The sequence below is a fragment of the Bos indicus genome, chromosome 10, assembly GCF_029378745.1.
Source record: "Bos indicus isolate NIAB-ARS_2022 breed Sahiwal x Tharparkar chromosome 10, NIAB-ARS_B.indTharparkar_mat_pri_1.0, whole genome shotgun sequence".
In the NCBI taxonomy this organism is placed as follows: Eukaryota; Metazoa; Chordata; class Mammalia; order Artiodactyla; family Bovidae; genus Bos; species Bos indicus.
Genome location: NC_091769.1, coordinates 659,739 through 684,222, shown reverse-complemented (window position 1 = coordinate 684,222; position 24,484 = coordinate 659,739). Strand labels below are relative to the sequence as shown.

Genomic DNA, 24,484 nt, shown 5'->3' with positions numbered 1-24,484 from the left:
ATTCATGCACCTCAGTGTTCATGTACTATTTACAATAGCCAAGACATGGAAGCAACCTAAATGTCCACTGGCAGATGAATGAATAAAGATGCAGTATATGTACACAATGAAATATTACTCAGCCATAAAAAAAGAATAAATTAATGCCACTTGCAGCCATATGGATACAACTAGAGATTATGATATTAAGTGAAGTAAGTCAGAAAGGGGAGGACAAATATCATATGATATCACTTATATATGGAATCTAAAATACAACAAAAATGAACATATTTGTGAAGCAGATATAGATTCACAGACATAGAGAACAGACTTATAGTTACCAAGGGGGAGTGGGGTGGGGAAGGGATGGAGTGGAAGTTTGGGGTAGCAGATAGAGCATATACAGGACAGATAAACAAGAAGGCCCTACTGTATATTCAATATCCTGTGATAAACTAAAATAGGAAAGAGTATTAAAAAGAATATTTATTTATGTATGTATAACTGAATCACTTTGCTACACAGCAGAAACTAACACAACATTGTAAATCAACTACACTTCAATAAAACATATTTTTTAAGTTTGTGTGTTTTCTTTTTTCTGGCTGCACCAAGCATCTTGTGTGATCTTAGTTCCCTGACCAGGGATTGAACCCTTGCCCCTTGCAGTGGAAGCATGGCGTCCTAAGGACCACCAGGGAATTCTTAAAAACTGTGCTTCAACAAAAGAAACTATAAGCAAGGTGAAAAGACAGCCTTCAGAATGGGAGAAAATAATAGCAAATTAGGCAACTGACAAACAATTAATCTCAAAAATATACAAGCAACTCCTGCAGCTCAATTCCAGAAAAATAAACGACCCAATCAAAAAATGGGCCAAAGAACTAAATAGACATTTCTCCAAAGAAGACATACAGATGGCTAACAAACACATGAAAAGATGCTCAACATCACTCATTATCAGAGAAATGCAAATCAAAACCACAATGAGGTACCATTTCATGCCAGTCAGAATGGCTGCGATCCAAAAGTCTACAAGCAATAAATGCTGGAGAGGATGTGGAGAAAAGGGAACCCTCTTACACTGTTGGTGGGAATGCAAACTAGTACAGCCACTATGGAGAACAGTGTGGAGATTCCTTAAAAAACTGGAAACAGAACTGCCATACAACCCAGCAATCCCACTGCTGGGCATACACACTGAGGAAACCAGAACTGAAAGAGACACATGTACCCCAATGTTCATTGCAGCACTGTTTATAATAGCCAGGACATGGAAGCAACCTAGATGCCCATCAGCAAATGAATGGATAAGAAAGCTGTGGTACATATACACAATGGAGTATTACTCAGCCATTAAAAAGAATACATTGGAATCGGTTCTGATCAGGTGGATGAAACTGGAGCCGATTATACAGAATGAAGTAAGCCAGAAAGAAAAACACCAATACAGTATACTAATGCATATATACGGAATTTAGAAAGATGGTAATGATAACCCTGTATGCAAGATAGCAAAAGAGACACAGATGTATAGAACAGTCTTTTGGACTCTGTGGGAGAGGGAGAGGGTGGGATGATTTGGGAGAATGGCATTGAAACATGTATAATATCATATAAGAAACGAATCACCAGTCCAGGTTCGATGCAGGATACAGGATGCTTGGGGCTGGTGCACTGGGATGACCCAGAAGGATGGTACGGGGAGGGAAGTGGGAGGGGGTTCAGGATGGGGAACGTGTGTACACCCGTGGCATATTCATGTTGATGTATGGCAAAACCAATACAATATTGTAAAGTAATTAGCCTCCAATTAAAAAAAAAAACACTGAAGCTGCCATATTGTGAGGAAACTCAGGACACCTGGATGTGAAGGAATACAGACAAGCCACCGTCCCTCTGCCCTGCCTAATTCCCGATCCACAGAGTACATGAGCATAATAAAATAGTCGTTTTAAGACCCCTAAAAAATTATTAAAAAAATAAATAAAAAAAAATAAAACTGTGCTTGTTCAAATCAGTGAGAAAATAAAGAACATAATCACTGTTACTTAGTTCAAGTGCCTACATTTTCATTTTGGTCTGATTCTCACCAAGGATCACATTAAGTAGCATGTACAATTTTATTTGTTCATTTGTGGAATAACAACTTTTTAAAAAAGAAACTTATTCAATGTATTCCAATGAATACCACTGAATACATCACCATCAGTGATTCTGTGTTCATTATAAGCTTTTATAGACATATAACATCAGTAAAAGAAATTTTCACATATTGAGGTATGGAGAACCCATCCTGGCTTATACTTGAGTAAACCTGAATCTTACAGCAACTAAAATAGACTGTGTTCTATCAAACATACATTGTACATCTGCTTTAATTAATAAGGGAAAGGGCACACTGATCAGAAGTAAAGAATTTTTGTCTTGGGACATCAATGCCAGGGCTCCCCCAGGTGCCAAGGCCATGCTGGCTGTTGTGTACATCTGATCTCTTTTTTTGAAACCTTGAAGAAATGAATCCACAACTTGCTTAATGTTCTTTGTTCTGATAAGATATAAAGCAGCTGAAAAGTGTGATTCTCTGGACCAGTTCTTCAGAAGCTATCTGAGAGGCTGTTTTCCAGGCTATCGTCCTCAGCTGATTCAAATAAAACTCTTTTCTATTGCTATTATAGATTGATTGTTGGTTATTTGTGTCAACAACATATATACAAAAAAGTGTGCAACTGTAAATGTGTAGGTCATGACTTTTTTTTTAACCACACTGTGTGCCTTGTGGGCTTTTAGTTCCCCAAGCAGGTCACTAAATTCAGGCCCTCAGTAGTGAAAGTGTGGAGTCCTAATCACTAGACCACAAGGGACTTCCAAGGTCATGACTTTTAATAAAACGAACACTCCTACGTGAGCTGGTGCTCAACATTTAAGCGAGTGTATCTCAAACTAGCCTCTGGAGGGGCCCTTGCAGGCAGAGCTCCAGCAATTCCAAAGCTTCACCAATAATTCACAAAGAGAACCTGGCTGATGGGAACCTGGGAGCTGAGCTGGCCTCTGACAGGACTGTAAAGAGAACAGAACAGAACGCAAGCAGTTACTGCAAAGGTTAAGATCAAGGCACTGGGACTTCCCTGATGGCCTAGTGGTTAAGACTCTGCGCTTCTACAGCAGGGTTGTGGGTTCGATCCCTGGAAGGCACATGCCAGGGGAGGTTTTGTGGGGAGGTGGGTGGGGAAAGAATCACAGAGATGAGCAGAGGTAGGAAACCACCAATTTTTGCAGTTCTCACTAGGAGGTTTGCTGCAGAAAACTGGTGGGCCTCGAGCCCTGAACTCTTCAGGGCAGGGGCCACTAAATTTTGATCCATGTGTAACACTGATTTTTGCTATAACCCACACTTCTATGTCACTGTCTTGAAAAAGGCTGATCTGACATAGCAAAGAGTAAAGTTCAATTTGCTGCAAATTATTTGTAAAAGCATAGCCGAAATCCAAGCCCATGACAGAGAAAGATGACATATTTCTTGCTGCTTGGCTAGTCTCCTGGGCACACAGGAAGGCAAATTAGGATAGTCAATAAAGTAAAGTGAAAGTAAAGGGGAGTCGCTCAGTCATGTCTGACTTTTTGCGACCCCATGGACTGTAGCCCACCATGCTCCTCTGTCCATGGGATTTTCCAGGCAAGAGTACTAGAGTGCGTTGCCATTTCCTTCTCCAGGGGACCCTCCTGACCCAGGGATCGAACCCGGGTCTCCCGCATTGTAGGCAGACACTTTACCATCCGAGCCACCAGGGAAGTCCCAGGATAGTCAATTGTTCTACGCAAATGGAGCAAGAATGTCCTTAAAGGGACAATGCAATGACTATGGGTTCTTTTACAGATCTTATGAAACATAGTTACACCCTAGTAGTGACTGTGTGTGTGAGCCTGTGTAGTTTTAATATATTTAAAATTTTTTTGAAAAGTTGCAAAGATGGGACAGAGAGTTGTCATACACTTCTTATCCAGTTTCCCCTGTTATAAACATCGTACATCATTATGGTATAGTGTCACAATTTATGAATCAATACTGGTACATTGTTAGTAACTAAAATCCATAATTTACCCAGATTTTCTTAGTTTGTACCTGATGTCCCAGCCAGGGTACCACATTATATTTAGTTGTCAGATCTTCTTAGGCTTCTCTTAGCTGTGACAGTTTCTCTTTCTCAAACTTTCCTTACTTTCAATATCCTTGACAATCTCTAGGGGTACTGGTCAAGTATTGTACAGAATGTCTCTAAATTAGGATTTGTCTGATGATTGTACTTTAACTCCTGCTGTGTATTTAGGATTATTAGTGGCTTCAAACACGTCACCAAAAATGTCAGAATTAGAAAATATGCCTTAGACTTAAAAAGTCTGAAAACCATTGGTCAAACCTCAAAGCAGATTGTAAATATGCATAAGTGAAGTTGTCACGAATATACCACCTTCAGTTTCAAACTTCAGTTTCAAAATCTCAGGTCCGTTTATGGGCCTTTCACACCATGGCTGGATAGCAACCTTAATTTATAAACTGTGTGCATGTCACCCTCAATAGAGCCCAGGCCATCAGCCACCCAGCCTCGTTTCCCAGCTCAACTTAAAAAGGAAGGCAACAGCTTTTCATTCAAGGATCATCATGGTAATAATTCATCCTGAGGTAAAAAGGAAGTTCAAATTAAGCCTAATGAGATTCCAAGTTTTCAACAGAGTATGTTTTTAAAGTACAAGCAGAAAGACTGATCAAACTTTCAATGAAGCATTTTCTTTTTCAAACGAGTAAAGTCCAAGTTGGGGAGCACAGAGGATTACATCCTATTAATCTGTAATGTCTGATACCAGAAAAGTGTTCTCATTAAGGTGAAGCCATTGTAGATATGCTGGAAATTAAATCCGTACAAGGTACAGACTTAAAACACTTTTTAACCAATCACTCTGCTCTTAATAGTACAAGGGAAGTCACCAGTCATAAGCATTTGGAGCACTTAACATTATTGGCAATGCTGGAGATGGTACAATGTTTAGCTCAATAAAAAGAGACAATACCTGATATGTCCTCTGGAGCTCAGAATTCAAATATGCAGATTGGCATCCACCCAGGCCTAAAGATGTGTTCTCTGAACCAGAAAGGACTCACCGTGTTGGCCAGTTCTAGATAGCTTCCTCCTATGGAGTTGCCAAAGCGCGGGGACTTCATGAGCAGCTTGCGGAGCACAGCAGCCTGCTGGTGCAAAGAACTTCCCCCATACTCCAAAAGCTTCTGCAGGGCTGGCTGACTCTGCAAGTCCGGGCTCTGGAGGTCCCTGGCTCCCGAGTAGTACTCCCAGCTCTCCCTGGCTGCTGATAAGGCACCTAGGTCCAGAAGAGACGGGGTTGGGGGTGGGGAGGAGAGGAGATGTTTCCTGTGTTAGCCTGTGGGTGGCCAAGAGGCAATGATTTGGAAATCCACATGTCAGAACACATGTGGCTCCCGGCTGCACACTAAGCATTTTCCCTTTCAAAGTGACACATGGGGTGCCTGGAGATAAAAGCCATTTCAGGCAAAGCATTTAGAAATAACTACCCAATGAAATGCGCCTTCTCCCAGTCCAACAGAAATGTTTAGCGAAAAGCACCAATGAGCCGAAAAATGGGAAGCCAGATCACAGCTACAGCTGTCTGTGATTTAGTGTTCTGTAAGATGAGCCTTCTGTCATCCTTTTCCCCATTTGAGCAGGAAGGAAGCAAGTGGGAAGATAGAAAGTTAGATACAGCACTTTACTGTCATTTTCTGGTGTCGACATACCTGGAAGAAACTACGGGAAGCTAGACTGTATCTGCCACGTGGTTGAGCTCTCAGCAACAGAATGTGAACACCAGTGATAAGCATAGCTGCAGAGCCTAGCTCATAAAACCCGCAGAGTGTGATTCTTCCTGCCCTTTGCCTCTGGCCTGGTTCAGATGGGCATGGCACCGTTGGAAGCTGTGTGGTACAGATGGCAAAGCTGCGTGACAGAAGATGCCTGGATCTGTGAACTACCTCCTGCAGCAGGGTTGTCTGCTGAGCCCAGGTACTATTTTACCTTTATGTGATCAGGAAAAGGAAACTTCTTTTGTGTTGGATTCACCATATATTTTTGGTTTGGAGAGGAATTAGGATTACCTTAACTACCACAGCAGATTAGAACCTAATAAAAGATGCTAACCATTAGAACAGCACAGAAAAGTACAGTGAAAAGTAAACCTAGAGAAGGTCTAACCCAACAGCCCTCATGAGGGATGGGGGCTGCTCGGGGAAAGCTTACTGGAGGAGAAAGACAGATGCTTCAGTTGCTACCTTTGCCAGAAAAAATTAGATTTGGGGTGATGCTTGCTTCTTTATATTTACTTCTGATTTGAAGTCCCTTGTGGGTGCAGCTGGCTGGTGGAAAGTCAGTCACGTATATCCGTCTCAGCTGCAAGAAAGGCTGGGAAATGTGTTTTCTGGTTTCCTCTTTGGGGAGATAGCATTTGTAAGATGATACCTTTTCCCAAGGGAAGGATGAGTATGCAAAAGACCTGGGCAGTCAGAAAACTTGACAAAGAAAGGGCTGCTCACAGACACCATGCTAGGTGCAGGGGGTAGAGCAGCGAGCATGAGGAAATGCAGGCCCTGCCTGTGGAGTTTTCACTTCAGTGGGTCTTGATACATGACTTTTAATTGCAAAAAAAGGGATTCATTAAAATGATTCAATTTGTACTACGAAAGGATAACATATGCAGATTCCTCTACAATTTACTTAAGTATAATTACATACAGAAAACTACAAATTATGTACAGCAGGTTCTGATGTGAATTTCCAATCTCCTCTTATTGGGGACTGGTGAATTTCACCAAGGTAATTAGGAAAAGTGTCTTGTCTGCAACCACTTCAGATACTTTTCCTCTATTGTTCATATTCTGCTGATCTTCTTTAGTCAATCTGACCCAACACTCTTTTCATACAATGATATATAGCAGGGTGACATGTCTTTACCAAAGCAAACAATTTTGTTATGTTTGCAACTGCCCAAAGAATGCTCAAACTACCGCACAATTGCACTCATCTCACACGCTAGTAAAGGAATGCTCAAAATTCCTCAAGCCAGGCTTCAGCAATACGTGAACTGTGAAATTCCAGATGTTCAAGCTGGTTTTAGGAAAGGCAGAGGAACCAGAGATCAAATTGCCAATATCCACTGGATAATCAAAAAAGCAAGAGAGTTCCAGAAAAACATCTATTTCTGCTTTATTGACTATGCTAAAGCCTTTGACTGTGTGGATCACCACGAACTGTGGAAAATTCTGAAAGAGATGGGAATACCAGACCACCTGACCTGCCTCTTGAGAAACCTGTATGCAGGTCAGGAAGCAACAGCTAGAACTGGACATGGAACAACAGACTGGTTCTAAATAGGAAAAGGAGTATGTCAAGGCTGTATATTGTCACCCTGCTTATTTAACTTCTATGCTGAGGACATCATGAGAAACGCTGGGCTGGAAGAAACACAAGCTGGAATCAAGAGTGCCAGGAGAAATATCAATAACCTCAGATATGCAGATGACACCACCCTTATGGCAGAAAGTGAAGAGGAACTAAAAAGCCTCTTGATGAAAGTGAAAGAGGAGAGTGAAAAAGTTGGCTTAAAGCTCAACATTCAGAAATCTAAGATCATGGCATCTGGTCCCATCACTTCATGGCAAATAGATGGAGAAACAGTGTCAGACTTTATATTTTTGGGCTCCAAAATCACTGCAGATGGTGATTGCGGCCATGAAATTAAAAGATGCTTACTCCTTGGAAGGAAAGTTATGACCAACCTAGATAGCATATTCAAAAGCAGAGACATTACTTTGCCAACAAAGGTCCATCTAGTCAAGGTCATGGTTTTTCCAGTGGTCATGTATGGATGTGAGAGTTGGACTGTGAAGAAAGCTGAGCACCGAATAATTGATGCTTTTGAACTGTGGTGTTGGAGAAGACTCTTGAGAGTCCCTTGGACTGCAAGGAGATCCAACCAGTCCATTCTGAAGGAGATCAGTCCTGGGTGTTCTTTGGAAGGAATGATGCTAAAGCTGAAACTCCAGTACTTTGGCCACCTCATGCGAAGAGTTGACTCATTGGAAAAGACTCTGATGCTGGGAAGGATTGGGGGCAGGAGGAGAGGGGACGACAGAGGATGAGATGGCTGGATGGCATTACTGACTCGATGGACATGAGTTTAGGTGAACTCCGGGAGTTGGTGATGGACAGGGAGGCCTGGCGTGCTGCAGGTCATGGGGTTGCAAAGAGTCAGACACGACTGAGCGACTGAACTGAACTGAAAGTTTACTTTAATATTAAAGTCTATTCACTGAATTGCAAGGGCAGCTTTGCTTTCCATTTCAACACAGACTTCAAAATGCTTGTCCTGTTTCTGTATACTCCTCTGAATGCTCTCTGTCTGCCTGGCCTACTCACATTCTCTGTCCTGGCTCCAGTAATGTGTGGCCAGAAGACTGAGCTCAGAAATGGGTAGAATCATTGATAGCCTGGTAGGTCACACATAAGGCAAGTAGCATAGGGTTGGGCACTTGTCTTTTATGTTTGACTATGGTATCCCTAGCACCTTGCACATCAGTCAGTTCAGTTCAGTCGCTCAGTCATGTCTGACTCTTTGCGACCCCATGAATTGCAGCACACCAGGCCTCCCTGTCCATCACCAACTCCCAGAGTTCACTCAAACTCACGTCCATCAAGTCGGTGATGCCATCCAGCCATCTCATCCTCTGTCATCCCCTTCTCCTCCTGCCCCCAATCCCTCCCAGCATCAGAGTATTTTCCAATGAGTCAACTCTTCACATGAGGTGGCCAAAGTATTGGAGTTTCAGCTTTAGCATCATTCTTTCCAAAGAACACCCAGGACTGATCTCCTTTAGAATGGACTGGTTGGATCTCCTTGCAGTCCAAGGGACTCTCAAGAGTCTTCTCCAATGCCACAGTTCAAAAGCATCAATTCTTCGGTGCTCAGCTTTCTTCACAGTCCAACTCTCACATCCACACATGACTACTGGAAGAATCAAAGCCTTGACTAGACAGACCTTTGTTGGCAAAGTAATGTCTCTGCTTTTTAATATGCTATCTAGGTTGGTCATAATGTTCCTTCCAAGGAGTAAGTGTCTTTTAACTTCATGGCTGCAATCACCATCTGCAGTGATTTTGGAGCCCCCAAAATAAAGTCTGACCCTAGCCTGTGACATATCTGGTGTTTATTACACATTTATTGAATGGGTTGCTGAATCACCCACAGTTGTAGTATCCCAGGGTTTCACTTCTTAAGCAGGAAAAGCAACATGAAGATTAATTTAAAAAATCAAAACAAATGATACACTTAAACTTCTTTCTTTAAGCAAAGTTGTTTATGAGAACTTTGTTTCTTGGATTAGACAGCCCAAGGAAGCTCCATTTGAATTTATTATGCTGTATTAACAGACCCAAACCCAGTTTCAGTCAGAGTCATATCATCAGGTTAGCTAAGCTCCATGCTAATCAGAAAGATCAAAAGGCCCTCACACTATTACCTTAACAACTTTTGCTGAAGTGATGCTGAGAATGCAGATCCTCTGCCAAGGAGCCAAGACAATCATATTAGCTTCTATATAAATGGACCACAAACAACAAAGTGCATTTTAAAGCAATGCAGTAGATGTGTATAACTAAGACACTTTGCTGTACAGCAGGAATTAACACAACATCATAAGTCAACTGCATTTCAACTCAAATATACAGTAGACTATTCCCATTACTCTCTTCCAATCTGTTGTCACATTAGATTTTTCTATACAAAACCCAACAATCCTGAGGCAAAATCAGTCATTTAACTTGGAAGAACTCATGGGAAAATTCAAAAAATGTAGGTCTGGTAACTCTTGCTCTGTGAAATATGATAGTGCTTGATGTTTTTAGGCCCACCCTGAGCCTCATGCCAGTCTCTTTTCACTCTCTTGCTAACCTCAAAAGAAGCCTACTGACCACAGGGAGGTGGCTTGTGTTTTCTTTCCCTGAACATGGACACCATTATCGTCTACAGTGCCCCATGCTCAATGAGCTCTCTGGTGCCTCTTCTTAGAAGGACACTAACCCCATCAGGAGGATGCCGTCACCATGACCTCATCTAACTCTGTTCTCCCCTCTTCCGTCCTCAAGGCTCCATCTCTGACAACTAACACATTGGGGTTAGGGCTTCAATGTATAAATTTGGGGGGGGGGGCAAAATATTCAGACCATGATAAGCACTGAGCAGAGGTTCTCCAGGCTAGTAAGGAAAGTGACTTACAGCACCCCTCTAAATACCAAAGGCCAAAGCACTCCCTGGGCCTAGAGATCTCTACACACAGAGAACCAAAGGAGGCCATGATGTCTGCCTCCATAATCCTCTCGGGTGCTCTGAAGGAAGAGGTAAGATGTGTTTTTTAAAAGCTGAATATTTAGTGTTTAAATGTGGCAGGACACAGATTCCAAATGTTTCTCTTATCAGAAAAGCATAAGAAACAAGTGGCAATTTGATATGTTTATAAAATACATCACTGGGAAAACCCTGCTTTCAGAAAGGATGCTGGAACAGAAAATCTGCCAAACATTGAGATCCTTGCTCTGCTGGGTACTTGGCAGCTACAAGCTAGGGCTTTAATCCCATTTGCAAAGTGCCACCCAGGTTTGGTTCTAAAGCCTGCAATTAGCATGCTTATGCACCAAAGGCGCTATGCCACCTTCCATGAACCAAATCCCCGTGAGAATAAGGCGACCAACGTGTGATGGACCTGATATTTATGTTAAAGACACAATAATCATGAATGATAAAATTTATTCAAAGCCATTAAGGACCAGGTGCTGTCCTGAGAATTTTACATACATTATCTTACATAGATCTATCAACAGCCTAGGAACAATGAATTCATTTTTTCCATTTTAAGAAAAAGATATTTTCTTTCATTTTAGAGACTTTGCTCATTTAAATAGAACAGTGGTTAAGAGCTGGGGTTTTGTGGTCAGATTCCTTGAGGTCAAGTCAAGAGTCACCATGACCAACTATGTGACTTCAAGCAAATTATGTAACCTAAACTTCAGTTTTCTCATCTTTATAATGGGCATGTCTAGTGTTAATTTGCTTCAGTCATGTCCTACTCTTTGCGACCAATGGACTGCAGCCTGCCTGGCTCCTCTGTCCATGGGATTCTCCAGGCAAGAATACTGGAGAGGGTTACCATGCCTTCCTCCAGGGGATCTTATCGATCCCCTGGGTCAAACCTGATCCCCAGGGGTCAAACCTGTGTCTCTTACACCTCCTGCACTGGCAGATTGTTTACCACTAGCTCAACAGTATGCATTTCATAGATGTGTTGTGAGAGTTAAGATTCAAATATGTAGAACATTTCAGACAATTCCTGGTATATGACAAACTGACCAAGAAATGTGAGCAATTATCTGGCCACAGCTCATGATTTTAGTTATCTGTAATCCATTTTGGACAATAGGGAACAAACACATGAGGGAAATTGTATACCACCCAGGTTCTGAAAGGTACCTGTTAAAATGACCAGTTCTTAAAAAATACATCTTTGACACCTAACCTATGACTAAAATGTCACCAATAGCTTTGTAGTATACTTAATATCAGCATTAAAGACAATGAAAATAGCCCATTAGATCAGGGCCAAAGTTATGTTTCCCTGAGAATGGAATATTCCATTAATAAGTCAAAGTCTCTGGGTATCAGGTTTGATAGACTTTGTTTCCTCTTTTCTACTTGGCCAACTCGTATCCAGAGGACACCTGGCCTTCCCAAAACATGTGGCCAGCTGCTGCTGCTGCTAAGTTGCTTCAGTCATGTCCGACTCTGTGTGACCCCATAGATGGCAGCCCACCAGGCTCCCCCATCCCTGGGATTCTCCAGGCAAGCACACTGGAGTGGGTTGCCATTTCCTTCTCCAATGCGTGAAAGTGAAAAGTGAAAGTGAAGTCGCTCAGTTGTATCCGACTCTTCGAGACCCCATGGACTGCAGCCTACCAGGCTCCTCCATCCATGGGATTCTCCAGGCAAGAGTACTGGAGTGGGGTGCCATTGCCTTCTCCCATGTGGCCAGAACCATGAGGAAATCTGTCCAGCCCAGCAGTGGTGGCAGCAAGGGCAGAGTAGACATTTATTCATCAGACTTGTTCTCTGGCCATCCTAACCACTCCTGTTTTCTACCTCTAGTTCTTTCTTTTCCATCCTTCATTTGAACGTCAGAGGCTTCTCATCACATCACAGGCAGGTGATAACACAGAGCATTTAGGGGATCCTGAAACATGTACTAACAGTGTTTGTGATACTGTTCGTATTTAGTGCTCATTAATCTGGCATTTATGTGGATTGTTTAGAGAGAACTCCCTAATTTATTACCCTCAGTGGCAAGAGAGAAAATACTCCTTTTAACTGGAAGCAGCTACCTTTCTGAATTGAGACCTAACATACCAACAGAAAGAAGCACAGTGGATTTGAACAAATTGACAGCCAGGTGTCAGCTGTCCCCATCATGGCACGTTTACAATTCCTAGATAATACTGACATCAACAAAAGCAGTAGTAAATCATTTAGTCCAAAGCAGAAGCACCATATGAGTCTTTGGTCATTTATTAATGTCAACTCTTGGTATAAAATTCAGGAGCTTAATTCCCATGAGGGCCTCTAGCTTTCTCCAGTACAAATTACATTGCAAACACAGGCTGACTATCTTAAAATCTGTGTCTGTGGTTTCAAGGAGAATTGGGTAGAAAAGGATAGCTAAAAGAACCTGTGTCCTTCTGGGAAAAAACAAAAAGTAATTCGAAGCACATATCTTACTAAGGGGAGGTAAATAATATTATCTCCCTGGTGATAAAAGTCAGTTCTTTGGCCTTTGGCAATCTTTAGGAAGTGAGCCTATTAGTGTTCTATTTTGAATACAGATCACGTGTCCTCTCTGAGGACAATGCACTGAATTTCTGTGGCACATTAGAGTGGAGGACGCATTTTGAAATGCAACTCCCTTCCCCAAGCTACTCAAAACCCCAAAACTACTGACAGGTGACAAGAAAGAAAGAAATGAAGAAATGCATTTTTTTTATTGGAGTACACTTATCAACATCATCATCATTAGTGGATAATTCTTAATGTTCCACTCTGTACAAGCAAGTTCAACAGTCCTTGATGTGTTTAAGTAAAGGCTTGAGAACACTAAATGGGAGAGAGGTTAGGAACAGTCAAAGGGATAGCTGGAACAAATAGCTTTTAAAATTCTTCAGCTTGAGAGTCTACTATTCTGTTGTTCACCAAATTTAATATAAAAAGCAAAGTGTCTTCCCTTCAGCAATGAATAAAGATGCTGAGGTAATCATCTTCAACCTTTTAAAAAATTAAAAATAATATTTGGCATCTTATCTTGATTTGTCTAAACTGGACATATGAAGGCAATAGCAAGTTGGTGGTAATTCAGGGCTAAAGAATTCAAAAGGGATTTTAGGGAAAGTATGTTAAAATGGGGAAGCACTGGAGTAAAGAAGGGTTAATTAAGTTTCACTTGACACTGAGGCTGGCTTGGAATTGGGGGGCTAACACCTACAGTCTACAAGAGTTCAAGATTTTTTTAAAGATTTTGTCTCTCTTGGTTAGAAGGCAGAGATCATATTTTGGATCAATTTATCCTTCTCTTACAAGACGTATTAATGGACCGTGTATTCAGTAAGCCCTTGGTAGTCACTGATTTTTAAGTATCATAAGACTAAATGGGGATAATGCTAATCTGGACCTGTTCTCTGTAGTGAGAAGAATCATACATGTGCCTTATCGGCATGCCCCATAGGGGTCCTCATGTTTCTGGATGAAAATTAGTCTGATCAAAATGGGAAAATGCCAGGGTGGGGAATATGCAAATAGGAGTACAAAAAGTAAATGGTGATTCTAGCTTCTCAGTGAAAAAAACAGAATTCTTTTATTCTTTATTACTGAAAAGTTGGCGATTTTTATTTAAGCTTTTAAAATAGGATAGATTATATTAATTTTCTAATGTTAAAGCAAGTTTACATTCGAGAGACAAATACAACATAGTCAAAATATGTGCTATCTTGTTTACGTATTATTGATTTTGATTTGCTAGCATTTTATTTACAATTTTTACATCTCTGTTCAAAAGTAAAACTGGCCTATGATTTCTCTTTCCCTGTACTTGTCATGCTTTGGTATCAGGTTATATGTAAGTTTATGTGAGACTGGAGCTAATTGCTCTTTCAGTGTTAGGTGTGCTTCCCTGGTAGCTCAGTTGGTAAAGGATCTGCCTGCAATGCAGGCGACCCCAGTTCAATTCCTGGGTCGGGAAGATCCACTGGCGAAGGGACAGGCTACCCATTTCAGTATTCTTGGGCTTCCCTAGTGGATCAGCTGGTAAAGAATCCACCTGCAACACGAGAGACCTGTGTTCAATCCCTGGGTTTGGAGGATCCCCTGGAGAAGGGAAAGGCTACCTGCTCCAGTATTCTGGCCTGGAGAATCCCATGGACTGTATAGTCCATGGGGTCACAAAGAGTCAGACACAACTGAGCCACTTTCACTTCACTTCACTTCAGTGTTAGGTAGACCGTGCTGGTGAAGTTGACTGGGCCTCAAGTGTTCTCTGTGGAAAGATTTTTTTTTTTTAATTACTGTTTTAATTTCATTACTAGTTATAAAACTATTCATATTTTATATCCCTTAATGAATCAGTTTTAGTAAGCTCTACTTTCTGGAAATTTCCTTATGTTTTCTAAACTTTTAAGTATATCAGCAGAAAGCTATTTATAATATTTTCTTTTTCTTTTTCTGACTGTAACAATGTCTTTTTTTCACTCCTGATATTGGTTATGAAAAGTGAAAAAGTGTCAGTTGCTCAGTCATGCTTGACTCTTTGCGACCCCATGGACTATAGCGTGGCCGCGACCGGCGCACTAAGTGCAGGCGGCCGAGAGGAGCTACCCCACATCCGAGGTCAGGGGCAGAAGCCAGGAGGTCCCCATGTCCGAGGTAGGGGCAGCGGCCGAGAGTGCTGGGCTGAGACGGTGCAGGAATGGCTGAGAGGAGCTACCTCACGTCCGAGGTTGCGGGGGGGGGGGGGGGGGTGCGGCTGAGAGGAGCTACCCCGCGTCCGAGGTCAGCGGCAGCGATGAGAGGAGTTACCCCTTGACCGAGGTCAGGGGCGGCGGCTTGGAGGAGCTACCCCATGCCCCCAAGCCTGAGGCCAGGGGCGGCGGCAGGGAGGGCCAACCCCACGCCCAAGGAGCCATGGCTGCGCGGGTGCAGGAGGGCCTAGAGGAGCTATCCCACGTTGAAGGTCAGGAAGGGCGGCAGTGAGATACCCCTCGTCCAAGGTAAGGAGCAGTGGCTGTGCTTTGCTGGAACAGCTGTGAAGAGATACCCCACGCCCAAGGTAAGAGAAACCCAAGTAAGACGGTAGGTGTTGCAAGAGGGCATCAGAGGGCAGACACACTGAAACCATACACAGAAAACTAGTCAATCTAATCACACTAGGACCACAGCTTTGTCTAACTCAATGAAACTAAGCCATGCCCATGGGGCAACCCAAGATGGGCAGGTCATGGTGGAGAGATCTGACAGAATGTGGTCCACTGGAGAAGGGAAGGGCAAACCACTTCAGTATTCTTGCCTTGAGAACCCCATGAACAGTATGAAAAGGCAAAATGATAGGATACTGAAAGAGGAACTACCCAGGTCAGTAGGTGCCCAATATGCTACTGGAGATCAGTGGAGAAATAACTCCAGAAAGAATGAAGGGATGGAGCCAAAGCAAAAACAATACCCAGCTGTGGATGTGATTGGTGATAGAAGCAAGGTCTGATGCTGTAAAGAGCAATACTGCATAGCAACCTAGAATGTCAGGTCCATGAATCAAGGCAAATTGGAAGTGGTCAAACAAGAGATGGCAAGAGTGAATGTCAACATTCTAGGAATCAGTGAACTCAAATGGACTGGAATGGGTGAATTTAACTCAGATGACCATTATATCTACTACTGCGGGCAGGAATCCCTCAGAAGAAATGGAGTAGCCATCATGGTCAACAAAAGAGTCTGAAATGCAGTACTTGGATGCAATCTCAAAAACGACAGAATGATCTCTGTTCGTTTCCAAGGCAAACCATTCAATATCATAGTAATCCAAGTCTATGCCCCAACCAGTAACGCTGAAGAAGCTGAAGTTGAATGGTTCTATGAAGACCTACAAGACCTTTTAGAACTAACACCCCAAAAAGATGTCCTTTTCATTACAGGGGACTGGAATGCAAAAGTAGGAAGTCAAGAGATAGCTGGAGTAACAGGCAAATTTGGCCTTGGAATACGGAATGAAGCAGGGAAAAGACTAATAGAGTTTTGCCAAGAAAATGCACTGGTCATACCAAACACCCTCTTCCAAAAACACAAGAGAAGACTCTATACATCACCAGATGGTCACACTGAAATCAGATTGATTATATTCTTTGCAGCCAAAGATGGAGAAGCTGTATACAGTCAGCAAAAACAAGACCAGGAGCTGACTGTGGCTCACATCATGAACTCCTTATTGCCAAATTCAGACTTAAATTGAAGAAAGTAGGGAAAACCACTAATAGACCATTCAGGTATGACCTAAATCAAATCCCTTATGATTATACAGTGGAAGTGACAAATAGATTTAAGGGCCTAGATCTGATAGATAGAGTGCCTGATGAGCTATGGAATGAGGTTCATGACATTGTACAGGAGACAGGGATGAAGACCATCCCCATGGAAAAGAAATGCAAAAAAGCAAAATGGCTGTCTGGGGAGGCCTTACAAATAGCTGTGAAAAGAAGAGAAGTGAAAAGCAAAGGAGAAAAGGAAAGATATGAGCATCTGAATGCAGAGTTCCAAAGAATAGCAAGAAGAGATAAGAAAGCCTTCTTCAGCAATCAATGCAAAGAAACAGAGGAAAACAACAGAATGGGAAAGACTAGAGATCTCTTCAAGAAAATTAGATATACCAAGGGAACACTTCATGCAAAGATGGGCTCGATAAAGGACAGAAATGGTATGGACCTAACAGAAGCAGAAGATATTAAGAAGAGGTGGCAAGAATACACAGAAGAACTGTACAAAAAAGATCTTTACGACCCAGATAATCATGATGGTGTGACCAATGACCTAGAGCCAGACATCCTGGAATGTGAAGTCAAGTGGGCCTTAGAAAGCATCACTACAAACAAAGCTAGTGGAGGTGATGGAATACCAGTTGAGCTATTTCAAATCCTGAAAGATGATGCTATGAAAGTGCTACACTCAATATGCCAGCAAATTTGGAAAACTCAGCAGTGGCCACAGGACTGGAAAAGGTCAGTTTTCATTCCAATCCCAAAGAAAGGCAATGCCAAAGAATGCTCAAACTACTACACAATTGCACTCATCTCACACGCTAGTAAAGTAACGCTCAAAATTCTCCAAGCCAGGCTTCAGCAATATGTGAACCGTGAACTTCCTGATGTTCAAGCTGGTTTTAGAAAAGGCAGAGGAACCAGAGATCAAATTGGCAACATCCACTGGATCATGGAAAAAGCAAGAGAGTTCCAGAAAAACATCTGTGTCTGCTTTATTGACTATGCCAAAGTTTTTGACTGTGTGGATCACAGTAAACTGTGGGAAATTCTGAAAGAGATGGGAATACCATACTATCTGATATGCCTCTTGAGAAATTTGTATGCAGGTGAGGAAGCAACAGTTAGAACTGGACATGGAACAACAGACTGGTTCCAAATTGGAAAAGGAGTATGTCAGGCTGTATATTGTCACCCTGCTTATTTAACTTATATGCAGAGTACATCATGAGAAACGCTGGACTGGAAGAAGCACAAGCTGGAATCAAGATTTCTGAGAGAAATATCAATAACCTCAGATATGCAGATGACACCACCCTTATGGCAGAAAGTGAAGAGGAACTAAAAAGCCTCTTGATGAAAGTGAAAGTGGAGAGTGAAAAAGTTGGCTTATAGCTCAACATTCAGAAAACGAAGATCATAGCATTTGGTCCCATCACTTCATGGGAACTAGATGGGGAAACAGTGGAAACAGTGTCAGACTTTATTTTTTGGGGCTCCAAAAATACTGCAGATGGTGACTGCAGCCATGAAATTAAAAGACGCTTATTCCTTGGAAGGAAAGTTATGACCAACCTAGATCGCATATTCAAAAGCAGAGACATTACTTTGCCAACAAAGGTCCGTCTAGTCAAGGCTATGGTTTTTCCTGTGGTCATCAATGGACATGAGAGTTGGACTGTGAAGAAGGCTGAGCACCGACGAATTGATGCTTTTGAACTGTGTGTTGGAGAAGACTCTTGAGAGTCCCTTGGACTGCAAGGAGATCCAACCAGTCCATTCTGAAGGAGATCAGCCCTGGGATTTCTTTGGAAGGAATGATGCTAAAGCTGAAACTCCAGTACCTTGGCCACCTCATGTGAAGAGTTGACTCATTGGAAAAGACTCTGATGATGGGAGGGATTGGGGGCAGGAGGAGAAGGGGATGACAGAGGATGAGATGGCTGGATGGACGTGAGTCTGGGTGAACTCTGGGAGTTGGTGATGGACAGGGAGGCTTGGTGTGCTGCAATTCACGGGGTCACAAAGAGTTGGACATGACTGAGCGACTGAACTGAACTGAACTGGACTATAGCCTGCCAGGCTCTTCTGTCCATGGAGTTCTCCAGAAAAGAATATAGGAGTGGGTTGCCATTCCTTTCTCTAGGAGATCTTCCTGATCCAGGGATTGAACCCAGGTCTCCTGCATTTCAGGCAGATTCTTTACCATCTGAGCCAGCAGAAAAGCCCTGATATTGGGTATAATAAGTCTTTATTTGACTACTTAGCCTGCCAACAGGGTGGACTTAGTTGGGTGACATGATCTTGACTCAGTTGCTACGTGTGCAAATCAGAGGCCCCTGGACGCCCTACAAACATGCCACATGACCTTCAGCCAGCCGAGTGCACAGCCGACTGACAAACCCAGATACTGCCAATAGACAGCACCCAGGTACTTTGCATTCCTAATACTGTACCAGGAGAGTTCATGGTCTTTTCCTCCAGCCTCAACCTAGAGAATCTTGGAATCCATGATTGATCGGGTTGCCTACTTGGCAAAAAACTTTACCACTCAGTATTCAATCCCTGCTCTCTTTATTTTTATTTTTCACTTTTTTCCATCTCTTTATTTTTCATTTTTTACCTTAACAACTATTTGCCTTATCTTTTTTTCACTTTAGCATTCCCCCTCCCCCACAACCAAGAAAGTGAAAGAAAGTGAAGTTGCTCAGTCGTGTCCGACTTTTGCGACCCCATGGATTGTAGCCCACCAGGCTCCTCCATCCATGGGATTCTTCAGGCAAGAATACTGGAGTGGGTTGCCATCTCCTTCTCCAGGGGATCTTCCAGACTCAGGGATCGATCCCAAGTCTCCTGCATTGCAGGCAGACGCTTTAACCTCTGAGCCACCAGGGCAAATGCCCCCCGCCAAGGAAGTTATAAATTTCACACATCTTTTTAGAAAAACCATCTTTAGTCTATTCTGTGCCTCAAAATTGTGTACTTGTTTTCAATTTCATTGATTTTGGTTCTTGCCTTTATTATATCCTCTCTTCTCTTCTACCTGTGTTTATTTTGCTGTTCTCTTTCTAAATTCTTGGCATGGATGCTCACCAGCCCTTTTCCTTTTATCTTCTAATATATGCATTAAAAGCTATAAAACTTCCTCTAAGTGCTGCATTTCAATTGATATTTTCATAATCTTCCAATTCAAATTCTTTTGAAATGTTCATAATTTTGTCTTAGATCCATGAACTATTTCATAGTATGTTCCTTAATTTCCTATCATATGGTGTTTCCATAGTGTTTTGATTTATAGATTCACTGTATTATATTCAGAACACATGATCTATGTTATTTCAATCCTTTTAAATTTGTTGAAACTGGTTTTATGGCCTAGACGTGATCAAATTTTACAAATGTTCCATGTATGCTTGAAAAAAAAAGTATATCTTACAATTGTTGTGTGGAGTGGGCATTTGTTGTTCTAAGTTGCTAAATCGTGCCCAATTCTTCTGTAGGCCTCCAGGCTCTTCTGTCCATGGGATAGTTTCCAGGGAAGAATATTGGAGTGGGTTGCCATTTCCTTCTTATAGGGGATCTTACTGACACAGGGATCGAACTCCTGCATTTGCAGGCAGATTCTTTACCACTGAGCCACCAGGGAAGAGTTTATATTATCACTGAGTGAATGAGTGAAAGTCACTCAGCCGTGTCCAATTCTTTGTGACCCCATGGACTGTAGCCTGCCAGGCTCATGCAATTCTCCAGGCCAGAATACTGGAGTGGGTAGCCATTCCCTTCTCCAGGGGATCTTCCCAACATGAGAATCAAACCTAGGTCTCCTGCACTGCAGGCAGATTCTTTACCATCTGAGCCACCAGGGAAGCCCCTTATATTACCACTAAGTCAAGCTTATTAACTGAGTTGTTCAAATCTTTGTCAGTTGAGTTGACATACAAAAGGCAAAGTGAAAATGTTAATGTTTACACCATTAGATTCTAGACCTAGTTATTGTTATAAATAACAGTTTTGCAAATAACACTAACAGTTACTGTTATCCAATTAAGTGAAAAATCCCTTGAACAATAACATAGTCTAATTTGAAAGGCAAAGTGTGTTAAAAAAATAAAAGCATTCTGACTGCGATGGTTTTGACATTAAAGCAACTGAAATAGGTTAGATTAGTAACTAAACTTACTCTTCAGGAGTTAAGGAAGTTCAGAGTTCTAAATCTCTACCTAGAAGTTACTAACAGAAAAGCAAACAATCCTGCTGCTGCTGCTAAGTCGCTTCAGTCGTGTCCAACTCTGTGCGACCCCATAGACGGCAGCCCACCAGGCTCCCCCATCCCTGGGATTCTCCAGGCAAGAACACTGGAGTTGGTTGCCATTTCCTTCTCCAGTGTATGAAAGTGAAAAGTGAAAGGGAAGTTGCTCAGTAGTGTCTGACACTCAGCGACCCCATGGACTGCAGCCTTCCAGGCTCCTCCGTCCATGGGGTTTTCCAGGCAAGAGTACTGGAGTGGGGTGCCATTGGAATTCTGCTGCTGCTGCTACTATGTCGCTTCAGTCATGTCCGACTCTGTGTGACCTCATGGACTGCAGCCTACCAGGCTCCTCCGTTCGTGGGATTTTCCAGGCAAGAGTACTGGAGTGGGGTGCCATTGGAATTCTGCTGCTGCTGCTACTAAGTCACTTCAGTCATGTCCGACTCTGTGTGACGTCATGGACTGCAGCCTACCAGGCTCCTCCGTCCATGGGATTTTCCAGGCAAGAGTACTGGAGTGGGGTGCCGTTGCCTTTTCCGGTTGGAATTCTAAGTTTTTGTTAATACAGAAAGAGAAAAAAAGGAAAGAATGCAGCAGTGTGAATTAGCAGGAAAATGATCTAGGAGCCAGGAGAGGTCCAGGCTAGTCCCAGCCATGCCACCAACTAACTCTGTGACCTGACAATTATCATTCAACCCTTCAGTTCTCCACTTCCTCATCTATACTAAACAGACGGTGAAACTCGATGGTATTTAACAGAGTCTCTGTGCTATAATCTTATAGTAATAATTTAAGAGCAAAATCTTATCAAGTACTTCTTAAATCAGATAAACCAAAGAAAACACTATAAATACGAAGAGAGAAGTTTGACATGTTATTTTTTTTGCATTAAAATTTATATAGAACTGACTGATAAGCATTTATAAATGAGAGCTAAATAAATATACAAGGTATTGGATTAAATTCTCCTTCAACTAGATTTTCTTGTAGATAGCAAACTTAAATGGATCAACTGGAAACCATACAAAATTCTTCTGAAACAACCATAAAAATTTAACTGATTTAAACAGTCATTTATTAATACCCTTTCATTTATATTCTCCTGTGAACTTGCAGTAATTTTATAAAAGATAAAACAGGAAGCAAAGTAAGCCTTCCTGAGCTTTTTGTTGTTAAAATGTTGAGTGACAGCTTCTCTAGAATGAACAATGGACAATGAAATAGACTGGCCAAACTAAACACTTTCTGTGAGCATACTGAGCCTTTATCTCAGCCAACTAATCATTTTTATTCCATGAAAAGTATCTAAAATCATGCCAAGTTGTAAAATCACTGCCACTGAAATTGTAATGGCTTCAACATCCCGTAAAAACAGTGACACTTAATGAACTGCTGCAGTTAATTCATGCTGGAGAAAAAATAGATGAACAGTTTTATTGCATTCTATGTGGTTCAAAAGATACAATCAACACAGGTAATCAGTGGCACCATTCATGTTAGGATTACCACCTGAGATAAATACACCTGGATTTCCATGAACTCTGTTCTAAGCTAACTAAAATGAAATGATTAATGCCAGTGGGAAGGAGGCTAAAACAATATATTCAAAAAGAGTAGCATCAAATAGCTTGAAATGTTCATAAAAAACAAAATCAGGAAGCAAAATAGAATGAGCACTACTTCAGACATCATCTCGCAAGAATTTAGACCACCACAGAACAGCGTATTTTATTCCATGAGGTAGTAATCTGCAAAAGAAATCTAAAATATTTAACATCTCAAGAAATACACAATAATCCAGTGATCTTATGCATGCTTGCTTAGAAGTCTGAAAAAGAAATATACCAAATTTTCTTTCTTCTGCCTGCAGTGACTGCAGAATGGAGAGATGAAAGCCAGTGTGTCATAAAGAGAACTTGACACCTTAATGGCAGAATTTAAAGTTTACATGCACACCCACATATACACACAGCTGAGGTTCAAATATACTCACTACAGAAACATTTTCATTCTGATAGAAAAATAACGTACAAATTACTTGATCATTCTCACTGTCTCAGATGATGCCAAAACCATTCCCTGTCTTTGTTTTTGTCAGCTGTTTTGTACTTATATTTTAACGTGTCTTCAATCTTCTGAGAATACAGAACACCTTAAACAACCCATGAAGACATAACTTGGTGATGCTGGGGATGGGAGGAGAAACGATTTAAATATCCTATCACACTATCTTATTGAGAAGATCTCTTATAGTCTCTTCATGGTAAATGACATGACTTCTCAGACTAAACCCAGACGGATTTTCTATTTTAGTGTTTCATACTTTCCCAGGTTTGGGGAAATGAGTATGTTTTGTTTTAATGGATGCTGTTGATCTTCAGGTTTCTAAATCTGTGAGAACATTACTATGCTATATCCTTAATTACGGTCATAATTTGAAAGCAAGATTTGCCAAATACAAGCTTTGTTGTTTAGTCGCCCAGTCATGTCTGACTCTTTGTGACCCCATGGACTGCAGCACGCCAGACCTCCCTGTCCTTCACTGTCTCCCGAAGTTTGCTTAAAACTCATGTCCATTGAGTCAGTGATGCCACCCGACCATCTGTCACCCCCTTCTCCTCCTACCCTCAATCTTTCCCAGCATCAAGGTCTTTTCCACTGAGTCAGCTCTTTGCATCAGTTGACCAAAGTACTGGAGCTTCAGCTTTAGCACAGGTCCTTCCAATAAATATTCAGGGTTGATTTCCTTTAGGATTGACTAGTTTGATTTCCTTGCTGTCCAAGAGACTCTGGAGAGTCTTCTCCAGCATCACAGTTTGAAAGCATCAATTCTTCAGCACTCAGCCTTCTCTACGGTCCAACTCTCACATCCACACATGACTACTAGAAAAACCATAGCTTTGACTATATGGCCCTTTGTTGGCAAAGTGCTGTTTCTGCTGCTGGATAATCAAGATATTCCAGGAGGATTGCTTCCTTGTACATGCTGAGATGGAACTTCTACCCTCTTATTATTATTATTTTTTTAATGCCAAAGCCATCACAATAGCCACTTCAGAAAATGCCCTTAATAGTGATCTTCACAGTGTTTGGGTGGCCTTAGGTCCTCTGGACTCCTGGACCCTGATGGGCTCTGTAGGTTACTATCTGGCACCATGGCAGTTGTCACTCAAATGTCAAGAGCCTTTAAACAGCTCAAGAAAACAAATTAGAAGAGAAAGAAGTTCCAAGGGTCATACACTTTTAAAGGGACCCTTTAAAACAGTGTTTCTGGCTTTTCTACCAAAGTACCCAAAGGCAGAGAGTATATATATACATATAAATAAACTGATTTCTGTGTCTAGGACTTCTCATACTATGTTAAACAGAAGCAGTGATAGGAGGCATCCTTGTCTTGTTCCTGAATTTATCAGGGAGGCTTTCAGCTTTTCACCATTGAGCATTATGTTGGTTGTACATCTATTATGAAAGTGAAAGTCACTCAGTCGTGTCTGACTCTTTGCAACCCCATGGACTATAAATCCATTAAGTTCTCCAGGCCAGAATAGTGGAGTGGGTAGCCTTTCCCTTCTCCAGGGGATCC

At 41.8% G+C, this 24,484-nt stretch overlaps 1 protein-coding gene across 3 annotated transcripts in view; it reads right to left on the bottom strand.

Annotated features, from left to right (window-relative positions):
* MCC (MCC regulator of WNT signaling pathway) overlaps positions 1 to 24,484 on the bottom strand; it is a 526,282-nt gene that overhangs the window by 374,804 nt on the left and 126,994 nt on the right. For all 3 annotated transcript variants that reach the window (XM_070796812.1, XM_070796814.1, XM_070796813.1), the window contains one exon: positions 5,141 to 5,355. In XM_070796812.1, the coding sequence (XP_070652913.1) occupies positions 5,141 to 5,355 (215 nt within the window). The remainder of the gene's footprint in view (positions 1 to 5,140; positions 5,356 to 24,484) is intronic.